Source organism: Phoca vitulina, unplaced genomic scaffold (assembly GCF_004348235.1).
Source record: "Phoca vitulina isolate PV1807 unplaced genomic scaffold, GSC_HSeal_1.0 scaffold9, whole genome shotgun sequence".
NCBI classification, from domain to species: Eukaryota; Metazoa; Chordata; class Mammalia; order Carnivora; family Phocidae; genus Phoca; species Phoca vitulina.
In genome coordinates this window covers 52,287,005-52,312,047 of record NW_022589712.1, presented here as the reverse complement: position 1 = coordinate 52,312,047, position 25,043 = coordinate 52,287,005, and the positions used below count along the sequence as shown (strand labels likewise).

The 25,043-nt window shown below is 39.8% G+C and overlaps 2 protein-coding genes across 2 annotated transcripts in view; both read right to left on the bottom strand.

Annotated features, from left to right (window-relative positions):
• Positions 1-10,160: 10,160 nt before the first annotated feature.
• LOC116634613 (proteasome subunit beta type-3-like) lies at positions 10,161-12,226 on the bottom strand. Its single transcript, XM_032408127.1, has one exon. It carries the CDS (start codon positions 10,853-10,855, stop codon positions 10,424-10,426), a length of 432 nt encoding a protein of 143 aa, XP_032264018.1. The 5' UTR covers positions 10,856-12,226; the 3' UTR covers positions 10,161-10,423.
• A 1,068-nt stretch (positions 12,227-13,294) lies between these two features.
• Positions 13,295-25,043, bottom strand: part of OSTM1 (osteoclastogenesis associated transmembrane protein 1) — a 33,980-nt gene continuing 22,231 nt past the window's right edge. Inside the window, exons 4-6 of the mRNA XM_032408126.1 lie at positions 22,010-22,177; positions 19,433-19,598; positions 13,295-15,325 (exon numbers count right to left, since the gene is read on the bottom strand). Coding sequence (XP_032264017.1) covers positions 15,270-15,325; positions 19,433-19,598; positions 22,010-22,177 — 390 coding nt within the window. The 3' untranslated portion in view covers positions 13,295-15,269. The remainder of the gene's footprint in view (positions 15,326-19,432; positions 19,599-22,009; positions 22,178-25,043) is intronic.

Here is a 25,043-nt window from a genome sequence, read left to right as displayed (position 1 = left end):
AGTTGCTCCTGAGTACATCTTAACCCAAAAGGCTATGTCACCCACAATGGCTGTGAGAAAGTGACCCACCACTCCCTTCCCAAAGCACCACCTCACCTCCTGCCCCCAAACCCATCCACCTTGAGGCAGGGAACAGCTCAAGCTTCCAAACAGCTGCCAGTCTCTGTCTCTGGAAGAGGAGCTCAATTCATCTCAAAACCAGGGAGAAGAAAGAGAAGCTGGGATTGGTAGAATTTCATATTCACAAAGGAGAACAAGGAAGAGAAAGAGACTACACTGCCTGTCTGAAGCCAGGTTTTCTAATCCGATTCTCAGAAACCTCGCTCTCCTCCAAAGTTATCCAAGCTCAGTGGTTCCAAACCCATCCTGAGGAGCACCTTGCAAAAAATCACCATCTTCACTGCAAAAGAATTTGGACATAAAAAATTCTTCGTCATTTTTTTTTCTGCACATATGAATACCCACCATTCACTTAGCATTTAAAAATTTTGAGTGGGGCTCCTGGCTGTCTCAGTTGGCAGACCACGTGGCTCTTGATCTTGGGGTCTTGAGTATGAGCCCCACGTAGGGCATAGAGATTACTCAAACAAACAAACAAACAAATAAAATGACTCGAAACATTTTTAAACAAATGAAAGCTTTGAGTTACACCACCAGCTCTGAAGAAGCTTTTTATTGGCCTCCACTTATTTTACTGAAGTTAGAATATGCAGCCACCAAGTAAACTTGGTTATGGTTATATTATCTGTAAGATCAGTTAATCTAGAGGGAAATCATCATGCTTTTATAGTCAACTGTGCTTTTCATATAAAATTAAAACAGCCAAAGAAACAATAACCACCCTATTGAAAAGGCTATACAATTTTAAATCTTAAATAAAATGCAATTGCCTATTTTCAGTTAAGGTCCAGTCTCCATTATCTTTAAGTTAGTCATCCCTGACCTTCTCACCTGGGAGCTGCCTAGTTCCTGGCCTGGGCACTACATCACCTCACCGGTACTGTCATTAGATCAGAAACTCTGTGAGGTCGGGCCCATGTCCGTCTGGGTCCCTGCTGGAGCCCCAGTACCTGGCATGCTGCCTGCCTCTCTTAGGGAACCAGAAATATCTCTTCAGTGAGTGAATGAGCGGGCACAATCCAGCACCAGGCCTCTAGGATAAACTGAACCTGGTTGGATTGTTTCTGAAGTGCTGGAAGGAGCTAGAATTTAAGAGGTAAATGTGAATCAAAGCAGAGGGAAGGGAGCCAACACCAGAGGAGTATCAAATGTACTTTGTTCTGGCTTTCCCCGGAGGGATCTTTATGAGGCCAAAAATAAGAGATAAAAGGAAAGTTCAGGCCGGGGAGATCAGGAATTTCTCAGAAACTCGGGTTGCGAACAGGGCAAAAAACAAAGCAGGGGTCCCAGACGTCCTTCCTTGTTGGTGCTGGTCGGTCATGGGACATGCGGGCAGGTTCCCCAGCTTAGCCCTTTAGTGACCACCACAAACAGAAAAATGTGACAAAACCGCTTTGGGAAAGAACACAAGGTTAGAAACACAACTTAGAAAAATAGAGCTTTAAAAAATACTTTTAAAATAAAACTTAACCACAAAAAACTGAGATATAATGTGGTTTCATCATATATCTGAAAAGTAGAATTACTCATTATTTTCATAATTCCTCAGAGTGCCATTTTATAATTTGCCTGAGGATTTGACTTTATGTTCTAGTGGCCCCAAAGGTGGCAATATGTGCTTATGAAAGCCTCACTGGAGTGTGCCGGCTACTGCCTTCTTTCCACACAGTTTCTCATGAAAACTAGATTGCACCCCAGGTCGGCGGTATCACTGAATCACTTGTGCTTCCTGGAGGCTTTTATCATCAGAATTTACCTTTTCCTTCTCTTCGCAATACCGATTTTTTTCCTTAGCCAATGCCTAGAAAATATGCTCTGAAAGAAAACTAAAAATTGTAGCATTTTTCCTTCTTAAAAGGTTGACAGTAGATTAGCAATGTACTTATTCTTCATTTCACCCCAGATGTTTTCTCACAAGTTTCCTGCACCTCTCTTACTTCCTTTTAACAGAAAATTTGTGAATAATATGAGAGAAACACAACTAACAGTGGAACGGGCCTTGTCATGGTCTTTTAAGAAGTGTTTATCTGCTGGGGCTCCTGGGTAGCACAGTGGGTTAAGCGTCTGACTCTTGGTTTCTGCTCAGGGCCGTGAGATCGAGCCCTGTATCTGGCTCTATGCTTCACACCGAGTCTGCTTAAGAGTCTCTCTCCTTCTCCCTCTGCCCCTTCCTGCCCCCCCCCCCCCCCGCTACCATCCGCCCCCTCGCTCCCTCTCTCTCAAATAATCTTAAAAAAAAAAAAAAGTGTCTGCTACCGCAGTTTGAAACAAACTTTTGGTTCTTATTGATAACATACTCATGGATTTTCAAAAAATAAATGACTACACTAGTCCCAAATAAGAAATATATGTTAATCACTGAAACAGCTTCTTATTGACCATCATCTACTTCTGCACTCTGACAGCTGCTCTTCCTCCCCATGGCGTGAAGGAATTCCGCAATGAAGGCTGAGACTGTCCTTAATGGAGACTGGACCTTAATTGAAAATAGGCAATTGCATTTTATTTAAGATTTAAAAGCTAAAGGCTAGCTAGAGAGGTTAGCTAGAGAAGACACTGGGCCTGCAAGATGCCCCCGCCGTCCAGCAGATCGCCTTCTTGCAAAACAGCAGAAGTGAGGGCTCCTGAGTTCTGAGAGCTGCCCTTGATCCTGTGGGGCTTTTCCCTCGAATTGCCCAAAAGAGACCATTTTTTATAAAAGTCTGAGTGATGGCTGGATTACAGAGCTGTTGTAGCTCAGAGATGGAGTCGGCTTGCTTCAAGATTCATTCTCTATCCCTCCCTGCCCTGCTCTGTGCCCAAGGAGACTGACGCCCTCAGATGAGAGGGTGGGAGGATAGAGCGATCGGGCCTTATTCTCTGCCCTTCCTGCTTCGGAGCTGTGTCTCTGTTGGTAGCTGTGAAGTCCCACACCTATGGCTCCCCTCTGGTGGCCCATCTTTCATGCTCTAGCTCTCACCAGGCTCCAATACCAATTTTCCTCCCCTTGGCCCCTTCAGCCCTAGGGGAAATAACAGCTTCCTGCCGGTGTCAGACTCAAACTCCCTCATTCATTTCCTCAACCCTGCCTGCACCTCTTGAGGTAGCCCCTTTGTTCCATTCTTTTCATCCAACTTGTCTGGGGTGAATTCTGTTTCCTGTGGGGAGCCTGACTGCCACTCATTTGCAAAATGAAGCTGTTAAAGAGATCTTGAGGTAGTAAAACATATTTTCTTCACAACTTCAGAATACTGCTTAGGAATATGGGTTTTGAAGTCATGCAGATCCGTTCTTATTGTGTGATTCTACGTATGCTTCACCTTTCTAAATATCAGTTTTCTTATCCGGAAAATGGAGCTAAAAACAGTATTAAACACATCAGATTGTCGTTAGGATTAAATGACATAATGTTTTAAAATACTTTGCACAGTGCTTAAAACATCAAAGACTGTCAATAAGTTGGAGCTCTTCTTTTTATTATTATTTAAGTGTATTTCCATTTTCAAACTGAGAATGCATCTTTATCCCTCTATTAATTGTTTAGTGTTTCTTATTCATGAAATGAAAACCAAACACATTATAGAACATTTTTATTATTTTACCAAATCGGACATTGGATGCTCAAGGGATTTGTACTGGTAGATTAAGGACCAAAGCAGAGAAAGAAAGGAGTTGAAAGCCTTGCCCTTGGTCACTTTTAGGAAGTAGCATTGTTCCTACCAAGTCCCCCAAAACAGATACCTACATTTTCACTCTTTTCACACCAGGCTACCACACATTCACCCCATCCTGGGTGAGCAATATAACACATTATCTTGTCCCTTAGTGCAAAACAGAATTTCCTCTTTTCGTCTGTTCACCTGAAATGTACTGAATCAGCTGGTGTTGGTTTAACTGTGAATGACCCCAAACTCAAAATAATAGTAGTTTAAGCAAGACGAAAGTTTATTCTTCCTTCACATACAAACTGAGTGGGCAGTCCTGAGTAGGTAGGGGGCTCCATGGTGGCAAGGACTCAGGCTTATTGCTCTGCCATGCACGGCCTTTGTCCTTTCTTTCAAGATGGAGCTCCAGCCGTAACAGCCATATTCCAAGCAGCAGGATGGAGGGAAAGGGGAAAGATAAAGGACTTTGTGAAGTTAATAGTAAATACATATATTGGTCTCTGCTTCTCAGTTCCTGGCACGGAGCTCCTAGAACTCTTCTAATTTCCTAAGTGATAAGAGCATTAGGAGCATCTTTTGTTCTAATATTTGGTCTTTGACCCTAGTTCCAGACACACAGCTCCTAAATTGCTTGGAACTTCCTGGGTGTTTTTTGTTCTAATGAAGCAACTCTTGGTGGTCTCCTGAATAGCTTTCAGGATGGGAGTTGGTCACCAGAAAGATAAAGCCATAATTAGAAGCTTGGAATTTTTAATCCCACCCCCTATTCTCTGGGAAGATTCGGAAAGGGGCTAGAGATTGAGTTAATAATCGATCATACCTGCGTGATGAAGCCTTCATAAAAATCCCCAAAGTATAGGGGATTCAGAGAGTTTCTGCGTTGGTAAACACATCCACATGTGGGGAGGATGATGCACCCCAACTACACAGGGACAGAAGCTCCTGCACTCAGGATCCTCCTGGACCTCTCCCACGTATCTCTGCATCTGACTGTTCATCTGTATTCTTTATCATATTCTTAATTACATAATAAACTGATAAATATGTGTTTCCCTGAGTTAAGTCATTCTAGCAAATTATCAAGCCCAAAAAGAGGGTTGTGAGAACCCCGATTATAGTCAGTCAGTCCGAAGTATAGGGGACAACATAGGACTTGTGACTGGCATCTGAAAGTGAGAGGTTGGGGGCAGTTTTGTGGAACGAAGCCCTTAACCTGTGGGATCTGACACTAACTACAGCTAGAGTGAAATCAAAAGGAAGCCAGAGAGCTGTACTGTATCTTATATTGCCCCGCCTCAAACTCTACTCAGGTCACAATTTCCAAACCTGAGCAATCAGTAGACTTTGACTGTTGTGATTTCCTGTCAAGAAGATTTTTGAGTAAATGTGCAAATAAGATCAGAACTGCAGTACAAGAGTATTAACCTGGTAATGTGTTAAGTGGTCAGGAAAGGGAGAGAAGGCAGTTGACGGCAGTGAGCAGATACTACGGTGCTAATGACAAGTGAGGTACACAGTGGGAATGCAAAGCAGGTGCCAGGTAGAGATCTACTCCAAAGCACTCAGTACATTGTCTCCAGGCGACACAGTGGGAAGGGGTTTAAAGTAGGAGTCTACCAATTTGTCTTTTCAAATAATTGTCTTTCAATTTTGCCTTTGTAGATACTTCTCTGCCACTCTATAGGATTTTGGCAAGGCTGCCAAGTTGCAGGACTCTGCCTTTTAAACCGATGAACAGAGACATGAGCGTGTGTGTTAGTGGCAGGAAGAGCCAGGCAGAGAACCTCACAGGCCCAGACACTCACAGTACTTCACTCTCCTAGGCACGGTGACTGGTCCGGGGACGGGCAACGTGTGCCCCAGTCTGGGCCAATTAGAGCCCTTTTCTGAGACTTTTCAATTTGGAGCTGGAGGAGAAGGGGTGTGACGTTTTGGAAGTATGTGAATGAGGACTGCCAGCAGCCTTTTTTTTTTTTTTTTTTTTTTTACTACATGGAGAGCACCTGTCTGCAGTGGGAAAGAATGAAGGCAAAAAAGATAAGTGGACAAAGGGTGCATAGGGCAACTAGTTGAGTTCCTGAGTCCAGGCAAACCAGAAGTGAGATCACTTCCTGGACTTTCCAGCTATGGAATCCAATAAATCTCCTCTTATGTGTAAGCTAGTTTGAGTTGGGTTTCTGCCACTTGTAATCAAAACAAGTCTGAACTAAAAAAGAAAAAAATATGCTCTTCCTATTAGAAATAGACTTAATAAACACTTATGAGTCCACAGCAAATTCAATGAAATGAATGCTTAAGCACATTGGCATCTAAGAAATATATATTAGCAAACTAGACAAATCTAAGGTGTTAGGAGAATGTCCACAAAACAGTTTTGCTCATTTTTGTTTTCCTTTTGACATGGTAGTTTTTGCTTTTGAAATTTAAGAGGAAGAAAAACAGATGCATCAGTCAAGAGAGAGGCAGTAAAAGGAGGCATGGGAACAGAGTGATGGAAAAAGGGAATGCGGAGAGATGGCACACTGTAGTCCTGGCTGTAGTCTGGGAGTCAGGGGACATGGGTCACAGCCCTGGCTTTGCCACACGGCTCCATCTACCTGGGTAAACCACTTCGACTAGTTGTCATTGCTACACCTGAAAAATAAGGAAGCCTGGAATAAAGGGTGATGAAGGCCCCCCTTGGTTCTAACAGTCTACCATTCTAGGAAAGCCCCTAGTTCTGCCAGAAAAATGAAGGAAGCAGGAGACTAGGGTGCTTCATTATTGGATTCACAGCTATCAAGAGAGTGACCTCAGGTTTCCCAAGAGGTCCAGCTTGGATGTGACATGCCCACAACAGCCTCAGATCACCCCATGGGTGATTGAGGGTCCGGCTTTCCCCTGGAGGGGTCAAAAGTATTGGACTCGGCGTGGAAGTAGATCCAAGGCAGGGCTCCCTGTTTATAACTCATTAAACAATTCATCTAATTCCTTAGGCAGAGAGGGCAGAACCAACCTAATCTCCCTCTTCTCTCCCCACCCTCTTCCTACCCACTAAGGAATCCTGACCCACACTAAATCCTACCCAGAGGAGCATGCCTGGAATCCATCCAACCTAGCAAGTGCAGCCGGCTTGGCAGAGACCTGAGCAAACCAGTTTCACACAGGAAAATTCAACAGCCTGCTATTGTCACAGCCAGGGAAGCAGGGGAGGAACAGTCCCATGTAGCACAGCGGTTTGAGGGGAGGAGAAGTGAGAATGGGAAGAACAGGTAAATAAACAAACAGGGAAAGGAAGCGTTATAGGTGTTCCTGCCCAAAAATTGGGGCTGAAGGGTACTCTGTGAGAAGAAAGGAGTTTTCGTCTAGCTCTTTTAAACTGTTTTCCCCATCTCCACCAAAATGGTCAGCAAGAAGTTTCTCAGTTCTTGTAGTTCTGAAAAGATTTGGTACACAGTAGATGCTTAATAAATATTTACCGAGTGGAAAAAAAAAAATATCAATGAATGGATGGACAAATCTGTGTCACCATGTTCACTCTCTGGAATATGCTCCACAGAGGAGAAGACATGATTAGGATAGGGGACCCTTGCAGGCTCAGCTGAGGCTGATAGTCCCCACTGTGGATATCCAGGCAGAGTCATGATGGGTCACATCACACAGAGGGTGTTTCCTTCAGTCAATGAGCAACTGTTAAATAACATGCCCCTTTGGGCCCAGGACCATGTAGATGCTAGTCCTGGACTTCTAACTGAAGGGACAGTGTTAGCCCATATAGAACAATGATATGAACCATGTAAATTGATAGTCAGCCTTATAGAGAGAGAACTATAATTGCAATTAAACTTCGAAGAAAAGAGAGATGAGTGGGGGCTGGAACAGTCTAGAAAAGCTCCATTGAAGTGGGATTTGACCTTGATGCAGAGAACAGGTGAATGTTCATTCACTTGGGAGGAACTTGGGTTAACATTCTGAACTCTGATCCGACCTGAGTCATCACAGAGCTATTTTCCAGATGCATGGCCAAGCCCCCTTCCAATTTGCCTTCCATAGTCTGCATGGCAGGCGAGATTTCCATCACCATTAGAGCAGAGGGGGGCCTCACAAAGAGCAGTGCAATTTGAGTGCTGATTAGGCCAACAGGTTTGATTCTGAAGGTTGTTATTGCTGCCAGGCTGTAACCTAGACATATAAATTTGCTGCTTCAAATATTCCATCAGGAGAATCGGCTGGGGAGCACTAATCCTAAGTGAAACCATCTTGATTACAAAGGAAGAAACGACAACACCATATCGTTTAACTGCTGAACTTTACAATGAAACACAAAGCGGCATTAAAGTTCTCTGCCTGTAATGCCACGGTTTAAGCAGTTAATCTTATTTCAGCTGAAGGGCATGTTCATTACAGCAAATAAGTAGGTAATACATGGGATTACTGAAAGGAAAGATAAATTAAGCCAGTTATGGGCATCATGTTGATTTTTTTTTTAACTGTCTGGTTTAACTTGGTATTTTTCAACAGTCAGATCTAATATATACTCATCTAGCAGAGATTAAGTAGATGGGACTCTTGCCCAGAAAAGGTATTATATACAATTTAAGACGCTAGTTTTAAGGGCAGCAATCCATGATACTCAGCACTGCCTCCAGCCTGGAATCTTCAGGACTTAAACTGGAGGGTTCCTGCATGGTAAAATGGCACTTCTCTTTTTCCATTAAACATGTTTTCACCATTTATGCTTCTCATGGGCAGCTGAAGGACTTTTCTTCAAGGTCTCAAATATCCTTCTGGGTAGAACTGCTACAAAGATACCTTCCAACATAATGTATAGTGCAGGAACATATTTCATCTCATTTACACGTGTTTTCCTCAAGCAAGTATTACTCTTCCTCCAAACACTATTCACTGAACTAGGGGTACGAGAGGAAAGGGAGATACATAGAGGGATAATAATCACCAATATAAGGAACCTAGGAAACAATGTGAGAGGGTGAATAATCAAGTGCCAGTTGCACAGTGCAGTCCATAAGGGGAAAAACGAGTACCTACTGAGCAATATGAAGTACTGGATATTGGGCATCACACTGTAGGCTCTTCGTATACTTAATTTGCACAATAATCTTGTGAGGCCAGTATTACTACCTCCCATTTTCACAGCCCTCCCAAAGTGAAGGCTCAGAGAAGTAAATTGCTTGCCCAAGTAAGGGGAAAAGCAGGAGTTTAAGCCCAGGTCTGATTGATTCTAAAGCCCCTGCTTTCTCTTTTATAGCAAGCTCCTTCCTTAAGAAATACAAAGAGTCAAGAGCAGAAGAAAATCCTAAAAGATGTAATGAAAGGAATGGAATTGGATCTGAGTCAGAATGTATCTTCAGTCCAGAATGTATCTTCAGTCTCTTTAGTTCTTTACCGGTACCTGCTTGACAAGCCATCCTACTTCCAGAACAGCCTAAAGAAATAATCTTTTCAGATAATGCAATGACCTTAAAACATCTTGACTCCAAAAATAATCCCCTCTTGACTTTTATGCCATTGTTCTGTTTTCATTCTATTCATTCTTTCATACATATAGATTAATGAATAGAGAGAATATAGAGACACCCCACAGAATATTATTGTTGTATACAGTCATTATTTAACTTTATCCATATATTTTTCCCTTTACATCAATCTTTTCTTCCAATGCCTCTGAGTTTCCACCTAGGCTTATTTTACTTCTGCCTGAAGAACTGTTTTTAGTATTTCCTTTAAAACGTAGGCCTGCTTGTGAGAACTTTCTGTCTTTATATCCAGAGATGCCATTATTCCCTCTTTTAATTTTGAAGACCATTTTTGACTGGGCATATAACTCTAAATTATCAGTTACTTTCTTTTAGCACTTTGAAAATATTTGTCTTTCTGGCTTTCATTATTTCTCTTGAGAAACAAGCAGTAAGTTTGATTATTGCTCTTTTAAAGGTAACATATCTTTAGCTGTTTTATAAGATTTTCTCTTTGGTTTTCATCTGCTTTGAATGTGACTAGGTCTTTTGGTTTGTTTTAAATTCTGCTTAGACTTCGTAATTTGTGACAACATTTTTCACCAGTTTTGAAAATTCTCAGCTATTAATCTTTTCAAGTATTGCCTCCATCCCATTTTCTTTCTCCTTTGCTTTAGGGACTCTAACTACATTTATATTAAATCGTCTTAATGCATCCTCTATACCTCTTACCCACCCCCTACCCAATCCGTAGTTCCAAAATTTTTTCTTTCCACATTTCCTTCTGGAGATATTCTTCTAACATATTTTGAATTAACTCTTTATGTCTTATTTGCCATAAAACCCTTCCACTGAGTTAATTTCAGCTACCATATTTTTTTTATTTGGGATTTGGTTCCTTTTTATGGCTTTCATAATTGTCAATCTTGTTTTTTGTTTTACCTCTTTACCTTTTGTTTTGTTTTTGAAAACAAAACTATTTTATTTAAAAAAAAAAAAAAAGTAGGCTCTGAGAACAGGTTATTCCATTCAGGCCCTCAGTGTCCTGGTGATAATTCTGTCCTTCTCAATGATGTGGACAATGACTCCCATGCCTGACAGTGCATCCTAATCCACAGCATTCAGCGTGGTTTGTGGTATGGTTTCAAACGGGTGTTCTGGATCCATGTCAGGCCCCCAGAAGGACTCGCACACCCCATACATTTATTTGGAGCAGGCGCCACTGACCACAAAGTTGTCAGTCACCATGGGGCAGCAAATAAGGTCTAGAGAGCAAATGAGGGGCTTAAGGGTCTTCAGGTCCAACCCAGTGACGACTGGCTCTGTGTAGTAGAGGACAAACCATTTCTCATACACGAGGTTGGCCACTATGCTCATGAGGGTACAAGTCTTGATCTGCCGACCTTCTTTCAGTTCATACAGGTTCAGCTGGAACTTGTGCTGGGCAACAGTCTGCACATCGGTGGTGAGCCCAGCCAGGCCTATGTACAGCCAATCACCCATGGGAAAGATCTTCTGGAAGTCTGTGGTCACCACCTTGGACTGGCTCCCAAAGCGCCTATTGGCAGCAATGGTCACACAGTTCTTCCCATTCATGGCCGTGATGACACCTCCATTATAGGACATAATAGACATGATTGCAGTGTACTGGGACCTCCAATCGCCACAATTCCAGTCAACTTGCTAAGGCCCTCACTGCCTATTTTACCTCTGAACGTATTCAACAAACTGCTGAGCAATTTGCTGTCAAGTAAAAACTTAAGAGTTGACAACACAGAAGCAATCAGTGAGTTCTAGTCCCACTTAAGATATAGAAAGACATAAGCACTGCTCCTATAAACTGTTTTGCTTTGTTCAGAGTACAGGAGGAAGAGTAGCAGCCAAAAAAGTAAGAGGAAAAAAAACCTGAAATGTTAACAAAAGCTTAAAGACCAAGTGTGGGCTAATATGACAACTTAGAATCTCTGGGGGCCATGGATACAAGGCGTCTGCCCCATTTGCCAGCACTTTTCCATAGGCCTCCCTGGGTGTAAGAAAGACTGGGGGCAGATCAGGAGAATTGAAAGAGCCTCCCTTTGGTGAGATGAGCAGATGACAACCAGCTACCACTGGGAGAGAGGCATGAAACCCATGTCCACCTTCCATACAAAGAAAAAGCCATCTGCCACTAGAGGAGGGGTACAAAACCTTCCTGTCCCCTAGTCCCAAGAAAAGGTTGACTGTGGTAGAGGAGGAGTTGAAGCAAAAGCCATCAGATGCTGCAGGAAGGCAGGAAACCCATCTGTCCCCAGGATCCTTCACTGATACAAAGCAGAGGTCTGCTACCAGTGAGAGAGGGACAGAAAACTCACTCCCATTTAAGACCTCACCCCATTACAATGCAGAGTCTAATTGCCATGGGGAGAGGGAGGCCCACCTTAAAACTCAAGAGCCCAGAACCTGCATGAGACTGCCTGCCCCAACCATAAGCCTTGCACAAAGAAACCAGCAAGAGAACTCTACAGCAGAGGGAGGGACAGGACCATGGAGAGAGATCCCATTTGTTGCACAGGTATGCACAGTCTGCTGAAAGCTGAAGGTGAACTAGGAACACTGAGAAAAACTCTCTGGCATTTCAGGCCACACACCAAACACAAAGTAGCAGCAGTCCACCACTGGAGGAATTTGAAACCTATAATATGCTGAAGGTAATGATATTAACAATAAAACCCAAACCCAGATGAACTACTGGTAGGAGATATTCAGTTTACTCCATACTAATAGCCTGATAGAAAGGTTTGCCCATTTGCAGGTATGAATACTATTTTATCCCAGTTTCTACTGTTCTTTTCCATGCAATGTCTGGCATTTAATCAAAAATTGTAAGACAAATTAAAAATCAAGAAGAAAATGACAATAATGTTGTCAAGAGATAAAGTAGTCAACAGAACTAGATCCAGAGATGGCCCAGATACTGATACTATCCAACAGGAACTTCAAAATAACTGTGATTAAAATACTAAAGGATCTGGGGCACCTGGGTGGCTCAGTTGGTTGAGCAGCCAGCTCTTGGTTTCGGCTCAAATTATGATCTCAGGGTCCTGGGATCAAGCCCTATGTCAGGCTCCACGCTCAGTGGGGAGTCTGCTTGAGGATTCTCTCTCTCCCTCCCACTTGCACTTGTGCTCTCTCTTTCTCTCTCTCAAATAAATAAATCTTTAAAAACAAACAAAATACTGGGGTGCCTAGGTGGCTCAGTCAGTTGAGCAACTGCCTCTTGACTTCAGCTCAGGTCATGATCTCAGAGTTGTGAAACTGAGCCCCATGTTGGGCTTTGTGCTCAGCAGGGAGTCTGCTTGAGATTCTTTCCCTCTCCCTCTGCCCCTCCCCTTGTTCATTCTCTCTCTCTCTCAAATAAATAAAATCCTAAAAAAAAAAAAAAAAGGAATGATCTAAACTGAAATTCAAAGAGAAAGTCAGAGTGAAATATAACAGAAGAGTGCATCCAATAGCTGTGGGACAGTATCACATCACCTAACAAATCGAATTGGAATCCCAGAAGGAGATGAGAGAGAAGAGGGCAGAAGTATATTTGATAGTAGAATGGCTGAGAATTTTCCAAAATTAATAAAAGACAACAAAAAGATCCAAGAGGCTCAGAGAATCCCAAGGAGAATACAAAGAAAAATATACCTACACACATCATAGTAAAACTGCTGAAAATCAAAAATTAAGAGGAAATCTCAAAGGTAGCCAAAAAACAACAAAAACATTACATGTAGAAGAACAAATACAAGAATTATATAGCAGAACTCTCAGAAACTCATAAGTTTTAAAAATGCATTTAAAAATCAAATATGGCTTGGGACATCTGGGTGGCTCAGTCAGTTAAGCGTCCAACTCTTGATTTTTGGCTCAGGTCATGATCTCAGGGTTGTGAGATCATGCCTTGCATTGGGCTCCATGCTGAGCATGGAGCCTGCTTAGGATTCTCTCTCTCCCTCCTCCTCTGCCCCTCCCCCCGCTTGCTGTCTCTCTCTCTCTCTCTTTCAAAACAAAACAAAGCAAAAAACAAAAACAAATATGGCACTGCAATTTCCTTAAATTACTTCCTTTATTTCAAAGTGTCAAAAAACTAAAGATGATCTAATGCACACACATATGCTATGTGTCTCAGAATTTAAAACTAGGCAAAGAATTTTTCAATATGACTAAAAAATGAAGTATTTATACACTTTAGTGTAATGCTTAATACTTATTTTTGAAATCTATTGCTGATGCTACTTCTAAAGGCAATGACTCAACCAGAAAAATAGTCAAGGTTGTTTTTTCTCTTCTAAAGTGCTTATTAGCAACCATATCCAAAAGCAATGGTTTTTAGAAATATGTAACATTGAAAGGTGATCAAAGAGTCACTACTTACAGATTCAAATATGCCATTTTGTAACTCTGCATATATAAACTGGTTTTATCTGCATTAATGAAAGATTGCTTTCAATGGCCCTCAACTATATGCTTCAAATCAAGACAGTGCTATTAGTATCAGCAGCATGAAGAGTGACCGTGGAATAAACCCCAGCACATTTTAAATGGATCACAGCAGACTAGAAAAACTGTAACAGCTTTTGGATATGTTACATATCCAAAGATGAGCCTTCTTGTTCACTCTGCATATACAGTAAACATTTAAAAAAATTAAAAACACTTTCTTGTCTCATTACAGAGCATTTTATAGCATACAAAGGGATTAAAATTCTTGTACTATTTAACCTAACCCTTATTTCTCATACTCTCAACATTTAAAACAAAGCCTATTTTCACCCAGAAAGCAAGAAGGAATTAACAAATGAAATACCTAACACTAAAAACCTGAGGAAAAAAAGCTATGCCCAATTCTGAAATGAAGCTTTTTTAAAAAAAAGTTGACATAAACATTCCAAAATAGAATTTGCTTTCTGATAGTGAAATATCTGACTTCATTTCCATCGTATCACGTTTATCTGTTTAAATAATTTAGGAAAAAATAAGCATCTTAACCTAACTGCTTTCTGCATCAGACTCTCATCTTCACTCATGCCCTCAACATGAACCATTCAACAGTCTTATAGTGAGCATCCCCTCAGGTCCTTCCCTAGCTATTTTCTGGGCCTTCAGTTTTTTCTACCCCTCCTTTCTCTCCCCTCCAAAAATCTCCATATAACCCAAGAGAATCTTCATTTAAAAAAAATCACAACTTAAATATATTGTGATAATGCTATGTTTGATTTAAAATAGTAATAAATTATAAAGTGCCAAATAACTTAATGTAATTCACAATGCAAATCCCTGGTAGAAAAAGAATCCATCTTGCCCTGAATATAATACAGCAGTCCAGTGATTTCAAATTACTTATGAAATAAAGGCAAAAATAAGGTGCAAAATATATTTATAAAAGTTAAGTAAGAAATCAGTTACCACAAATCTTTTTACAAAGATAAATGTAATGTGCCTTCCTGCTTCTAAAAATTGTTAGGGAAGTTTATAATTAGTGGTTTCAAAAATAACTTTAAGGAAACTAGAGATTGAATTACATATTATTTGTAATGTGTGACATATTAAATATATATGTAACAATAATACTGCAATGGCGAATTTAATCTTTGGACCGGCTACTTTTGGCAAGTGTATTTCTTTTTCCAAAGTCTTTGCCATAACTGATTAATTTTTAAATGTTAGTTTTCAAAAACTTTGCTACTTAAGTACTACATTAATAAGGAGATACCAGGAGTCTCAAATAGTAATAATATGCCTACAAAATAAAACAAAGATTGTTCTTGCATCTTTTGTTATTATAACAAATACACTTTAAAATAGATGACATTGCTAGGCCTAGAAATTAAAAATACCCAAACCCTTAAAAAAAGGATGGAAAGGAAAGAAAAATGGAAAATTCGTATTTAAAAATAAATCTGAAGTCCTTGCATTTCTTAGGGAACTTGAGTTGTCGAATCAGTTCATCCTCTTTTGGACCAAGCTGTATCTTCCACCATTCAGCCATGGAATATGATGTTAATTCTCCGTTTTGTAGATTTCAGTTTGAATTTTCTTGAATGTTTGCAAAGCTGGTACTGGACTTGAGACGTTTGGCTAGATAAATCAAAAGTATTATATTTTAACTTGAATTCTCTAAACATAATTATTCATTATTTTTATGTAAACTATAGTATTTATTAACTCTATGTTTGAATCAGAATAGATTCAATCTTCTAAGAATTAAAACCTATGCCTATTTTCTTCTACCAACCTCAAAAAACATAGCTTTGCTTGAAGCCACACATGACTTTGTTAGAAGCAGTACCAAATAAAACAGGCATAATTTATATCATCTTGAACATCATAATCTCAAATATGTAATGTAAGAGTACTCTACTTAAAAAATGGAAGTGCTATAAGGTACAATAATAAAATGATATATTTAAAAGTCTAAGTTAGAAATCCAAATCTAGATTTCTCTTAAAATAATTCTATAATGTCAAAAAACTGTCAAAAAAAGTTGAAAAAAAATTTAAATGGCTTACAAAGAAAAGTGAGTTGTATTACACACACATGCACAGACACACAAATATATATGGGTGTTAAAATATGTACAATCAATTTTGATTATGATGCTAATGGAACTGAGTCATTAGGGTTAGTAAAGAAAATCATGCTATTTCACTTGGTAATGTTTGTGCTTATAGTTAAACATGAATGTTTCTCATGTTCCAGAAATGAAAAACAACTGTGGCATAGTAAAAGTATCTTACATTGGCTAACTAGGAACCTCTCTAGAGGTTTTCAACGTGAGAGTAGAGGTTGTGATTTAGAAGGTCTGCAAAGGGACCCAGGCATCTGCTTTTCTGTTTTGATTTAAAGCTCTGCAGACAATTCTGATACGTGCTCAAGGATGAAAACCAGTCTCCGCTGGTTTTCACTCTAAGTGCAAGAGGACAACATGACTTTCTGGACCAGTGTATTGCTTCAACTAAACTAAAGGGCAACTTAACCTAAAAAACAGTCTAAGCTAGAAGTCTACTCTTAAGCTTTCTGTGGATGTGGAAGGCAAACTAAATCAAGAGGGCTTTTTTATTATTATTATGCTGTTTAAAACCACTAGAAGTAATCTAGTTTCTTACTAATTACCAAATTTATTAAACTAACCAGGTGGCAATACCAATGAGTGCATATACCTACAACTTCCTTGCTTCCTTATTCTCTGATAAATCCCTACATCCTTCAAAATTCTACCCCTGAGGATACTAAAAAAATAAAAATAAATAAAAAATACAATTCTACCCAAGAGATCATCATCTAATGATGAATTCCAACATCCCTAATGCAGAGTTAGTCTTTTTTCTCTGTGGTCCAACCACACTGTATGCCTCTACTACATTTGTTGTAGTAACTGGATTATGGTCAGTGTGTTCTTTGAGGGCATATATTGTGCCTTGTTCCTTGTTTTAATCCCTAATTGCTACCATACGACTTAACGTATGGGGGCATATAAAATTGTGGCATAAAGAAAAGTAAGTAACAATGTCCATGAGGTAACAGCACAAGAACTGTTTGCTTACACCAGCATTTTCTTAAATTCATAAATCAATTCAGAAACAATGCTTCCAGGAAACATTAATAGGTATTATGCAAAAGTTCTATTGTCAAGTTTTGGGAATGTAATCTTAGAGCCTTTAATTTATATTCAGGTACATTATAAAGATCATAAAAAGGAATTTCACAGGACTAGTATTTTAAGGAACACACTCTAGGAAATGCTACCATTAAATGTAATGTTCTTTTATTCAACGAATATTTCTGAGCACCTACTATAGGCCTGGTACTTTCTAGATGCTGGTGATACAGTGATGAACAAGATAAACAAAATCTTTGTTCTGATAGAGCTTACAGCTGAATCAACTGTAAGAGATAAATAAGGAGAGACAAACAAATAAGGTAGAAAATAAATGAAAAAGTTAATTTAAAAAGTGATTAAGTACCATTAAAGAAAGATGATAAATATAGGAGAATTAAAAGAAGGATGTATTCTTAGGATGGGGGTCATAAAAGGTAACTTTGAGTAAGTAATCTTTGACCTCAGACCTGGATGTCAAGGAGCCAGTCAAGGAAAGTAGGGAGGGCCAGTACAAGAGCTTTGGGAAAGGGGCAGTGTGAATGAGTCTGGGTTTGAGAGGAGCAGGAAGAAGGCCAGGCTGCCTACATACAGCATCATGAACAAAGAAAGGAGAGGGTACAGTGAGTTTAGAAAGGTAGATGGGGGGCCAGGTCACACATAGCTTAGAAATAAGTTTCAATTTTATTCTAGATGCAACAGGAACACATGAGGGTTTCAAGTGGGAGAAAAGCATAGTAAGATTTGTGTTATAAAAATTACTCTAGGGGCACCTGGATGGCTCAGTCATTAAGCGTCTGCCTTCGGCTCAGGTCATGATCCCAGGGTCCTGGCATCGAGCCCCACATTGGGCTCCCTGATCCGCAGGAAGCCTACTTCTCCCTTTCCCACTCCCCCTGCTTGTGTTCCCTCTCTCACTGTCTCTGTCGAAATAAATAAATAAAATCTTAAAAAAAAAAATTACTCTAGCCACTATATGGAGAATGGATTGTAGTGGGTCAAAAAAATGGAAGCAGGGACACCAGTTAAGGGACTCCTGCATGGGAGGATAAGAGATGGGATGGCTTAGGGAAGAGTATTATCAATGGAGACAGAGAAAAGATAATTTAAGATACATTTTTGGAAGTAGGGCTATCAGTACTCGCTGATGGAGTGAAAAGGGGTGGGGGAGAGAATATGGGAATGGGGAAATAAAAAAAGAAAAGAATTAAGAAATTAAAGATAACAAGGTTTGTGGCTTGTACAAACAGATGGAGGGTAGTGATTTAGAAAACAAACATACAAAAACCCCGATCAGAAGCAGTAAATATCTTCCGCAGAGTTAAATTATTTGCAAGATAAATAAGATGCTAAACTTTAAAAGTACACCAAGTCCTGAAAAACAAAATTTCTCAATAGTGAGGTCCCTGCAGTACTTTGTTATTATTCTAGATGAGTGCTTTTAGGACTGAGTTATTACCTGTTTTACAGAATGCTAGCAATCTCTGAAAAGCTTTACTAAATACTCTCATATTAAAGACTCTCCCCTCTATTAGCTAGCTTTTCAAGGTGACAAAACATTACAAATTCAGTTCAAACTGATCTGCAAGTAACCTTTTTTTTAATTAGATGTATTAGAAGTGAGGTTAAATAAACTATGAAAAAAAAAAGGCTAGAAAGAAATTTATAAGGGGGGGTGCCTGGGTGGCTTAGCCGGTTAAGCGTCCAATTCTTGATTTTGGCTCAGGTCATGATCTCAGGGTTATGATATCGAGCCCCATGTCAGTGCAGAGTCTGCTTGAGATTCTCTCTCCCTCTCCCTCTGACCCTCCCCCTACTCCCACCCCCACCCCGCTAGTGCTCTCTAAAATAGGTAAAATCTTAAAAAAAAAAAAGAAAGAAAGAAAGAAATTTATAAGGTAAAGAATTTTTATTTCATAGGTTCCTAGACTAGGAATAATATTTAAGAGAAAAAAAAGCCTAACTTTTTCTAAAAAGACATTTTCTATTTTAAAAATTAAAATTACTAAGGGATAAGCCCATATCTTCATTCTGATAATAAGAAACCATGACACTTAGAAGCCACTCTTCTTCAGCTAGATGGGATTTTCTAATTCGTGCTTTTTCTGCTCTGCCCTATTTGATGGGGAATATGTGTTCAGCACATGCTGTACGTCAAGTAATGATCTAGAAACTACGATTCCAATTTGTTCATAAATCATCTGTGTGCTCACCATAGTTTCTCCCTGCCTTTTAGATGGCTTTCTAGGTGGCTCTGCCATGGCTTTGATGGGCCTAAGAGCTGTCTACCTCTCCCTACTATGGCCATTTCAAGCCTGCAAAACCTTTGTTGCTATTCTTCTGTTGCTGCCAGCCTTATTCCAAGCTTTCTCAATTAAAATATCCGGAAGATACCGTGTGTTGACTTTTGATTATCTATAAACTTCTTACACATCTCTTCCATTAGTAAGTGTAACTGTAAAATTTGAAGCAAAGAGCTGTTTTAGCTTAATACGGTTTGAGTTTTCAGAGTATACATCATTTCTAAAACAGGCCTAAGTGTTTAAAATACAGGTGTTAGCTAAATAAAGCTGTAAAAAGGAACTTACGTAGAATGAGTTTGCGTTTCTTTTGCTCCGAATGAAGAAAGCTACTAAGGTAAAAGACAACAGGTAGAAAGAGAATGAACACAGAAACAGCAATGACAGGCACTGTGTCACTGCAAGGGACCGAACAATTGAAAGTTCGACTCCAAAGTTTTCGAGTAATGTTCATCTGGAACAAAACAAATAAAATTATTTTATTTTATATTTAATTTGTCTTCAATTTATGTAATTGTTTTATTAATAACATAACAGGCATCCAGAATTTAGACTAAATATACATCCCTAAAAAAATCTATTGATAGTTGAAGACAATTTCTTAAATTAGCTGGTTCACAGTCATTATATAAGTTTATATCCATACAGAAATTTCATATTCTAAATTCATAACACCATCCAAGGAATGCCAACCTTTCCTAGATCTCAAACAGAGAACCTGTATCATATGAATATTGTTCGACCATGCTTCATTCATTAAAAAAGACTGAAAGGGTAATTATGTGAGGTGATGGGTGTGTTAATTAACTCGACTGTGGGAACCCTTTCACAATGTGTGTGTGTATCAAATTAACACAGTGTACACTTTAAATATATTACAATTTTGTGAATTATACCCCAGTAAAACTGGGGGGAGGAGGCTCACAAAAACAAACAAAAATTTTTTTCTTATGTTACATATGTAATCTCACTGAGCTTGTTGCAATCTTTTTAGAATGGAAATAAAAATATCAACTAAATACAGCTTCTCTTCAAAAGATATCTATGAAATGTTTAATACATTACCTAAGATATTATGAAAGATTCACATGGCAAACAATTTTTTAAGTACATAATATCTAATGAGTCATAGAAACTTTATTAGATAATATCTTATTTAGCAGCATACATTAAAAACAGACATCTGGGGGCAGCAATGCCTCATTTTAATTGAGCTCATGGTTTCTATCAAACATGCTAAGTGATATAAGGAAACTATCAAATTTAATGTAGAAAAATGTTCTTGCCTGAATTTTGTTTGAGATTTGGTTTGCAAGTGGTGCTTTGTATGTTTACTGTTAAGTTTTGCTTATTATAAGAAGGATGTTCTAAAGCAGGTGATCATGTTGATTTCCTGTGTAGTCCAACTTATGTCAGAGAATCAATATTCATTTTTCTTTATTTTAAAAATTATGAAATAGACTATTAGTCTTAAAATATATATGTAGTATTTATTGAGAGCCTACTGGAAGCCAGGTACTAATCCAGACATTAGAGCAGTAAAAAACCAAAAATCCCTATGGTGCACCCATTTTAAGTTTGATAATAAGTGCTTTTACTATGTCGAATATTAGTGATACACTATAGTTCACTCTGAGCTGTTATTCATATTCATCATTCTCAACCATTAGGTTTATCAATTTGGACCTTAAGCTCTCTGAGCCAATAATTCCTATTTCCTTTGAGGCCTCAAAACTCAGGCACCATAGGGCGCCTGGGTGGCTCAGTTGGTTAAGCGACTGCCTTCGGCTCAGGTCATGATCCTGGAGTCCCTGGATCGAGTCCCGCATCGGGCTTCCTGCTCGGCAGGGAGTCTGCTTCGTCCTCTGACCCTATCCCCTCTCAGGTGTTCTCTCTCTCTCATTCTCTCTCTCTCAAATAAATAAATAAAATCTTAAAAAAAAAAAAAAAAAAAAAAACTCAGGCACCATAGTCCCATAAAAAGGCATGATCGCCATCTAGTGGTGTCCCATGTGAAGGCAACCTATACAATGGAGGAAAAGGCTTTTTTGTTGACCATTCAATCAATACACATTGCTAATAGGCCCACTATATGCTAGGCACTTTTCTAAATACTGAACAGTAAACAAAAGAGGACATGAGGTCCTTGTCTTCATGTAGCTTATATTTTAGTGAGGGGTGACAGACTATAAAAAAGTAAATTAAAAGTTTCAGATGATGGGGCTCCTGGGTGGCTCAGTTGGTTAAGCAACTGCCTTCGGCTCAGGTCATGATCCTGGAGTCCTGGGATCGAGTCCCGCATTGGGCTCCCTGCTCAGCAGGGGGTCTGCTTCTCCCTCTGACCCTCTTCCCTCTCGTGCTCTCTGTCTCTCATTCTCTCTCTCTCAAATAAATAAATAAAATCTTTAAAAATAAAAAAATTAAAAAATTAAAAAAAGTTTCAGATGATAATAAAGAATAAAAGCAATGGGATAGGAAGTAATTAAGAAATGGTTTCAGAAACACATGATAGCAAACCAGAGACTTCTTTAATCTGGAACAAGTGCACAAGAAACTGAAATGTAAACATATAACACCAATGGCTCTGAAAAGGGCACTTATCATCAAACTTAAAAGACCAAATGTACCAAATTATCAACTCATTTATGAAGTACTTGATTAGTGTCCATTTTAGTTTGACAGACCCGGATATTCTAAAACTTTACTACTTATAACCAGTTATTTCTAGTTGAAGACAACATATGCAGATTCCAATATACCTCCAAAGGGGATAATGATACTAAAGGCACAATCAAGAACACTGCAAAATACATATCATATCAGAAGTAAATTACTTAATATAATAAAAAAAAAAGAATTACTTACTGCATCTTCCACATCAATGCATAAATGTGTTCCAGATTCAGCCTTATTCTCAAGTTCATTCATTTTTTGCATTTCATTGTATAAACTACTCAGAGTTTTGTATGCTTCACGACAGTTTTTGCAAACTTCTGAATAATTCCTTAACTGCAGAAGACTGTGAATGTTCCCCTAAAAGGCACATGTAATACAATAAAACATTACATCTCTTTAACATAAGCTATTTGCCCTCCTAGAGGACAGAAACAATATAGCACGTTCTGCCCTCCTAGAGGACAGAAACAATATAGCACGTGCTGAGCTGTGATGTTAGACAGGTTAGTAAATCACTCTGAGCTTCAGTTTTATCATCTATAATATATTGCTACCACTACTTGTATTATAGGTCTCAAGGACTAGAGACCTGGTATGAAAAGCAAGCATACAGCAAAAACCAGGGGTGCCTGGGTGGCACAGTCAGTTAAGCATCTAGCTCTTGGCTTTGGCTCAGGTCATGATCTCAGGGTCCTGGGATCAAGCCCTGTGGCAGGCTCCGCGCAGAGCCAGCTTGAGATTCTCTCTCTCCCTCTTGCCCTCCCGCTCGTGCTGTCTCTCTTTCTCTCTAAAATAATAAAATCTTTTTTTTTTTTTTTAAAGATTTTATTTATTTATTTGACAGAGAGAGACACAGCGAGAGAGGGAACACAAGCAGGGGGAGTGGGAGAGGGAGAAGAAGGCCACCCCCCGAGCAGGGAGCCCGATGCGGGGCTCGATTCCAGGACCCTGGGACCATGACCCGCGCCAAAGGCAGACGCCCAATGACTAAGCCACCCAGGCGCCCTTAAAATAAATAAAATCTTAAAAGGGAAGGAAGGAAGGAGGGAGGGAGGGAGGGAAGGAAGGAAGGAAGGAAGGAAGGAAGGAAGCAAGCCACCGTACTAGCCACCGGTAACAGAGAACAATAGCTCAGACGCCAAATTACTAAAGCCTAAATACCAAAAATTTCCTAAATCATCTGGTCATTTATATGTCTGCTCTTATCTATCCTACTCTCACAGAAAAATAAAAACATGCCCTTGCCTGGGCTGACTTCAACACTGAAGTCTGCCTTATTGAGACAGAAGGGACTTTATTTAAGGGGAAGGAAAAGGCACCAAATTTACATCCCCACTCCACCCTCTTATCCCAAGGCTTATAATCCAGGCCTCTCTAGTCAACAAAAAGGGACTAATGCCAAAGAATTATATGACCTAACATGAAGGCAGTGGATATAAGATATTATATTACTGAATCTCAACCTTTTCCACTTCCCGGACTGACATTTGTCTTTTCAAGAACAAGTTTGCTAACCAGTCAGTTCACATTCTTGCTTTCTATTCCCCTTATTCTTTACCTTACAGCCTAAAGAAACGGGATTAACTGAATATTTGAATGAAAAAGAAAAGGAAAAATTAAAGGAATTAAACTGATGTAGCTCCCACAATGTTACCCTCACCATCTATTTGACAGAGAAACTAAGTCTCCTTAGTTCTGCCACAAGAAATAGCACATGGTCTGTTTTTCACAGAACAATGGTGCATCTAGCTAAATGTGTTCAATCAAACATTGAGCACAGAACCTTGATGGGGGAATGTAATTTAACCATTGATATGAAAATTTAAAATGCACATATCTTTTGACAGAGTAATTTCATTTCTAGGAATCTACCAGACAGGTAAAGTCATACAAATACTCCAAGTTATATGAAAAAAGACATGTTTGTAATAGTAAAATACTGAACCAAACAAAAATCTCCATCAACATAGGGCCTGACTGAATAAACGGTGGCATAGCCAAAAGATAAAAAGCTTTGCAGTGTTTAAAAGGAATGAGGAAGTAGGATTCTGGGAAGAGGATGAAACAGCACGTGCCTTGTGTCCTGACTTCTTTACCGGAAGAGATTCAAGAAAAGAAAGGTAAATCCAGGCACTCGAATAGCACCTAAAATATAAAGGTGTGGCACGTAGTCTTATCACAGGAAGGTTGAATTATAATGCAAGCTACAATACCAGTCCCAGAGAACTGACCAGAACCACAGTCTCTTCGGACCTCTATCCTCTGCACCCACCCACTGTCCTCTAGAGATGCAATAGGCTAGAATGATAGCCCTACCTTTCCAGCAGATCCATCCACAAAAAAGTCTTTCCACAGCCGCCAAGACAGTACAGGTTTCCAGAGAAGCCATCTGCAAATACTTACAACCCCAAATGGATCTGGTCTGGAATTTAAACCCACATCCCACCCAGTCACTGGGCGTGGAGCCACAGCCACAGCCCACGTCACCAATTTCATTGCTACCATTGAAAGAGGACTTCGGCTGCCTCCCTGTTGACTCCCAACTTTTTAGTTGGGTTTTTCTTTCCCATTTGTCTCTTGGCTCAAGTGGAAGAACCCTGAAGGCAGAGCATCCCCTAATGGGAACCAAAACTACCCCCTGAAGCAATAAGGACTGCTCTGAGCCTTAAGACCCCACCCAGATTGATTCCATGACAATGATCCATTTGATCTTCAAAGACTACCTGCAGGTATCCGCCCAAAACCTTTGCCCCACGTTTTCCTTATATAAACCTGGAAGTAGTTTTGGCACTTTGGAGACAGTCTTTGAGAGGCTAGAGCCCCGTCTTCCCAGTGTTGGCCTTCCTTTCTTGTTTCACCACCATTCATTTCTCTGCCTTTGGATTTTGTCAGCAGTGAGTTGGCCAAACCTGATTTGTTTGGGACCCCTCTGAGCCAGGTGAGGTGCTCTTGCACCCCTGCATCCCAGGTACACCACTATCAATTGAGCTGGCTCTATTCCCCTCTCAAACACACACACGCGCACGCACACACACACACACACACACATACACACACACACACACACCCTACCTATAAAACACTGGATATCCCCAGGACTCCCAGGTACACCACTATCAATTGAGCTGGCTCTATTCCCCTCTCAAACACACACACGCACACACACACACACACACACACACACAACCTATAAAACACTGGATATCCCCAGGACTCCCAGGTA

What these genes read in the sequence shown, in the direction of transcription:
- LOC116634613 (XM_032408127.1), bottom strand. Translation starts at nt 10,855, where the DNA reads ATGTCTATTATGTCCTATAATGGAGGTGTCATCACGGCCATGAATGGG.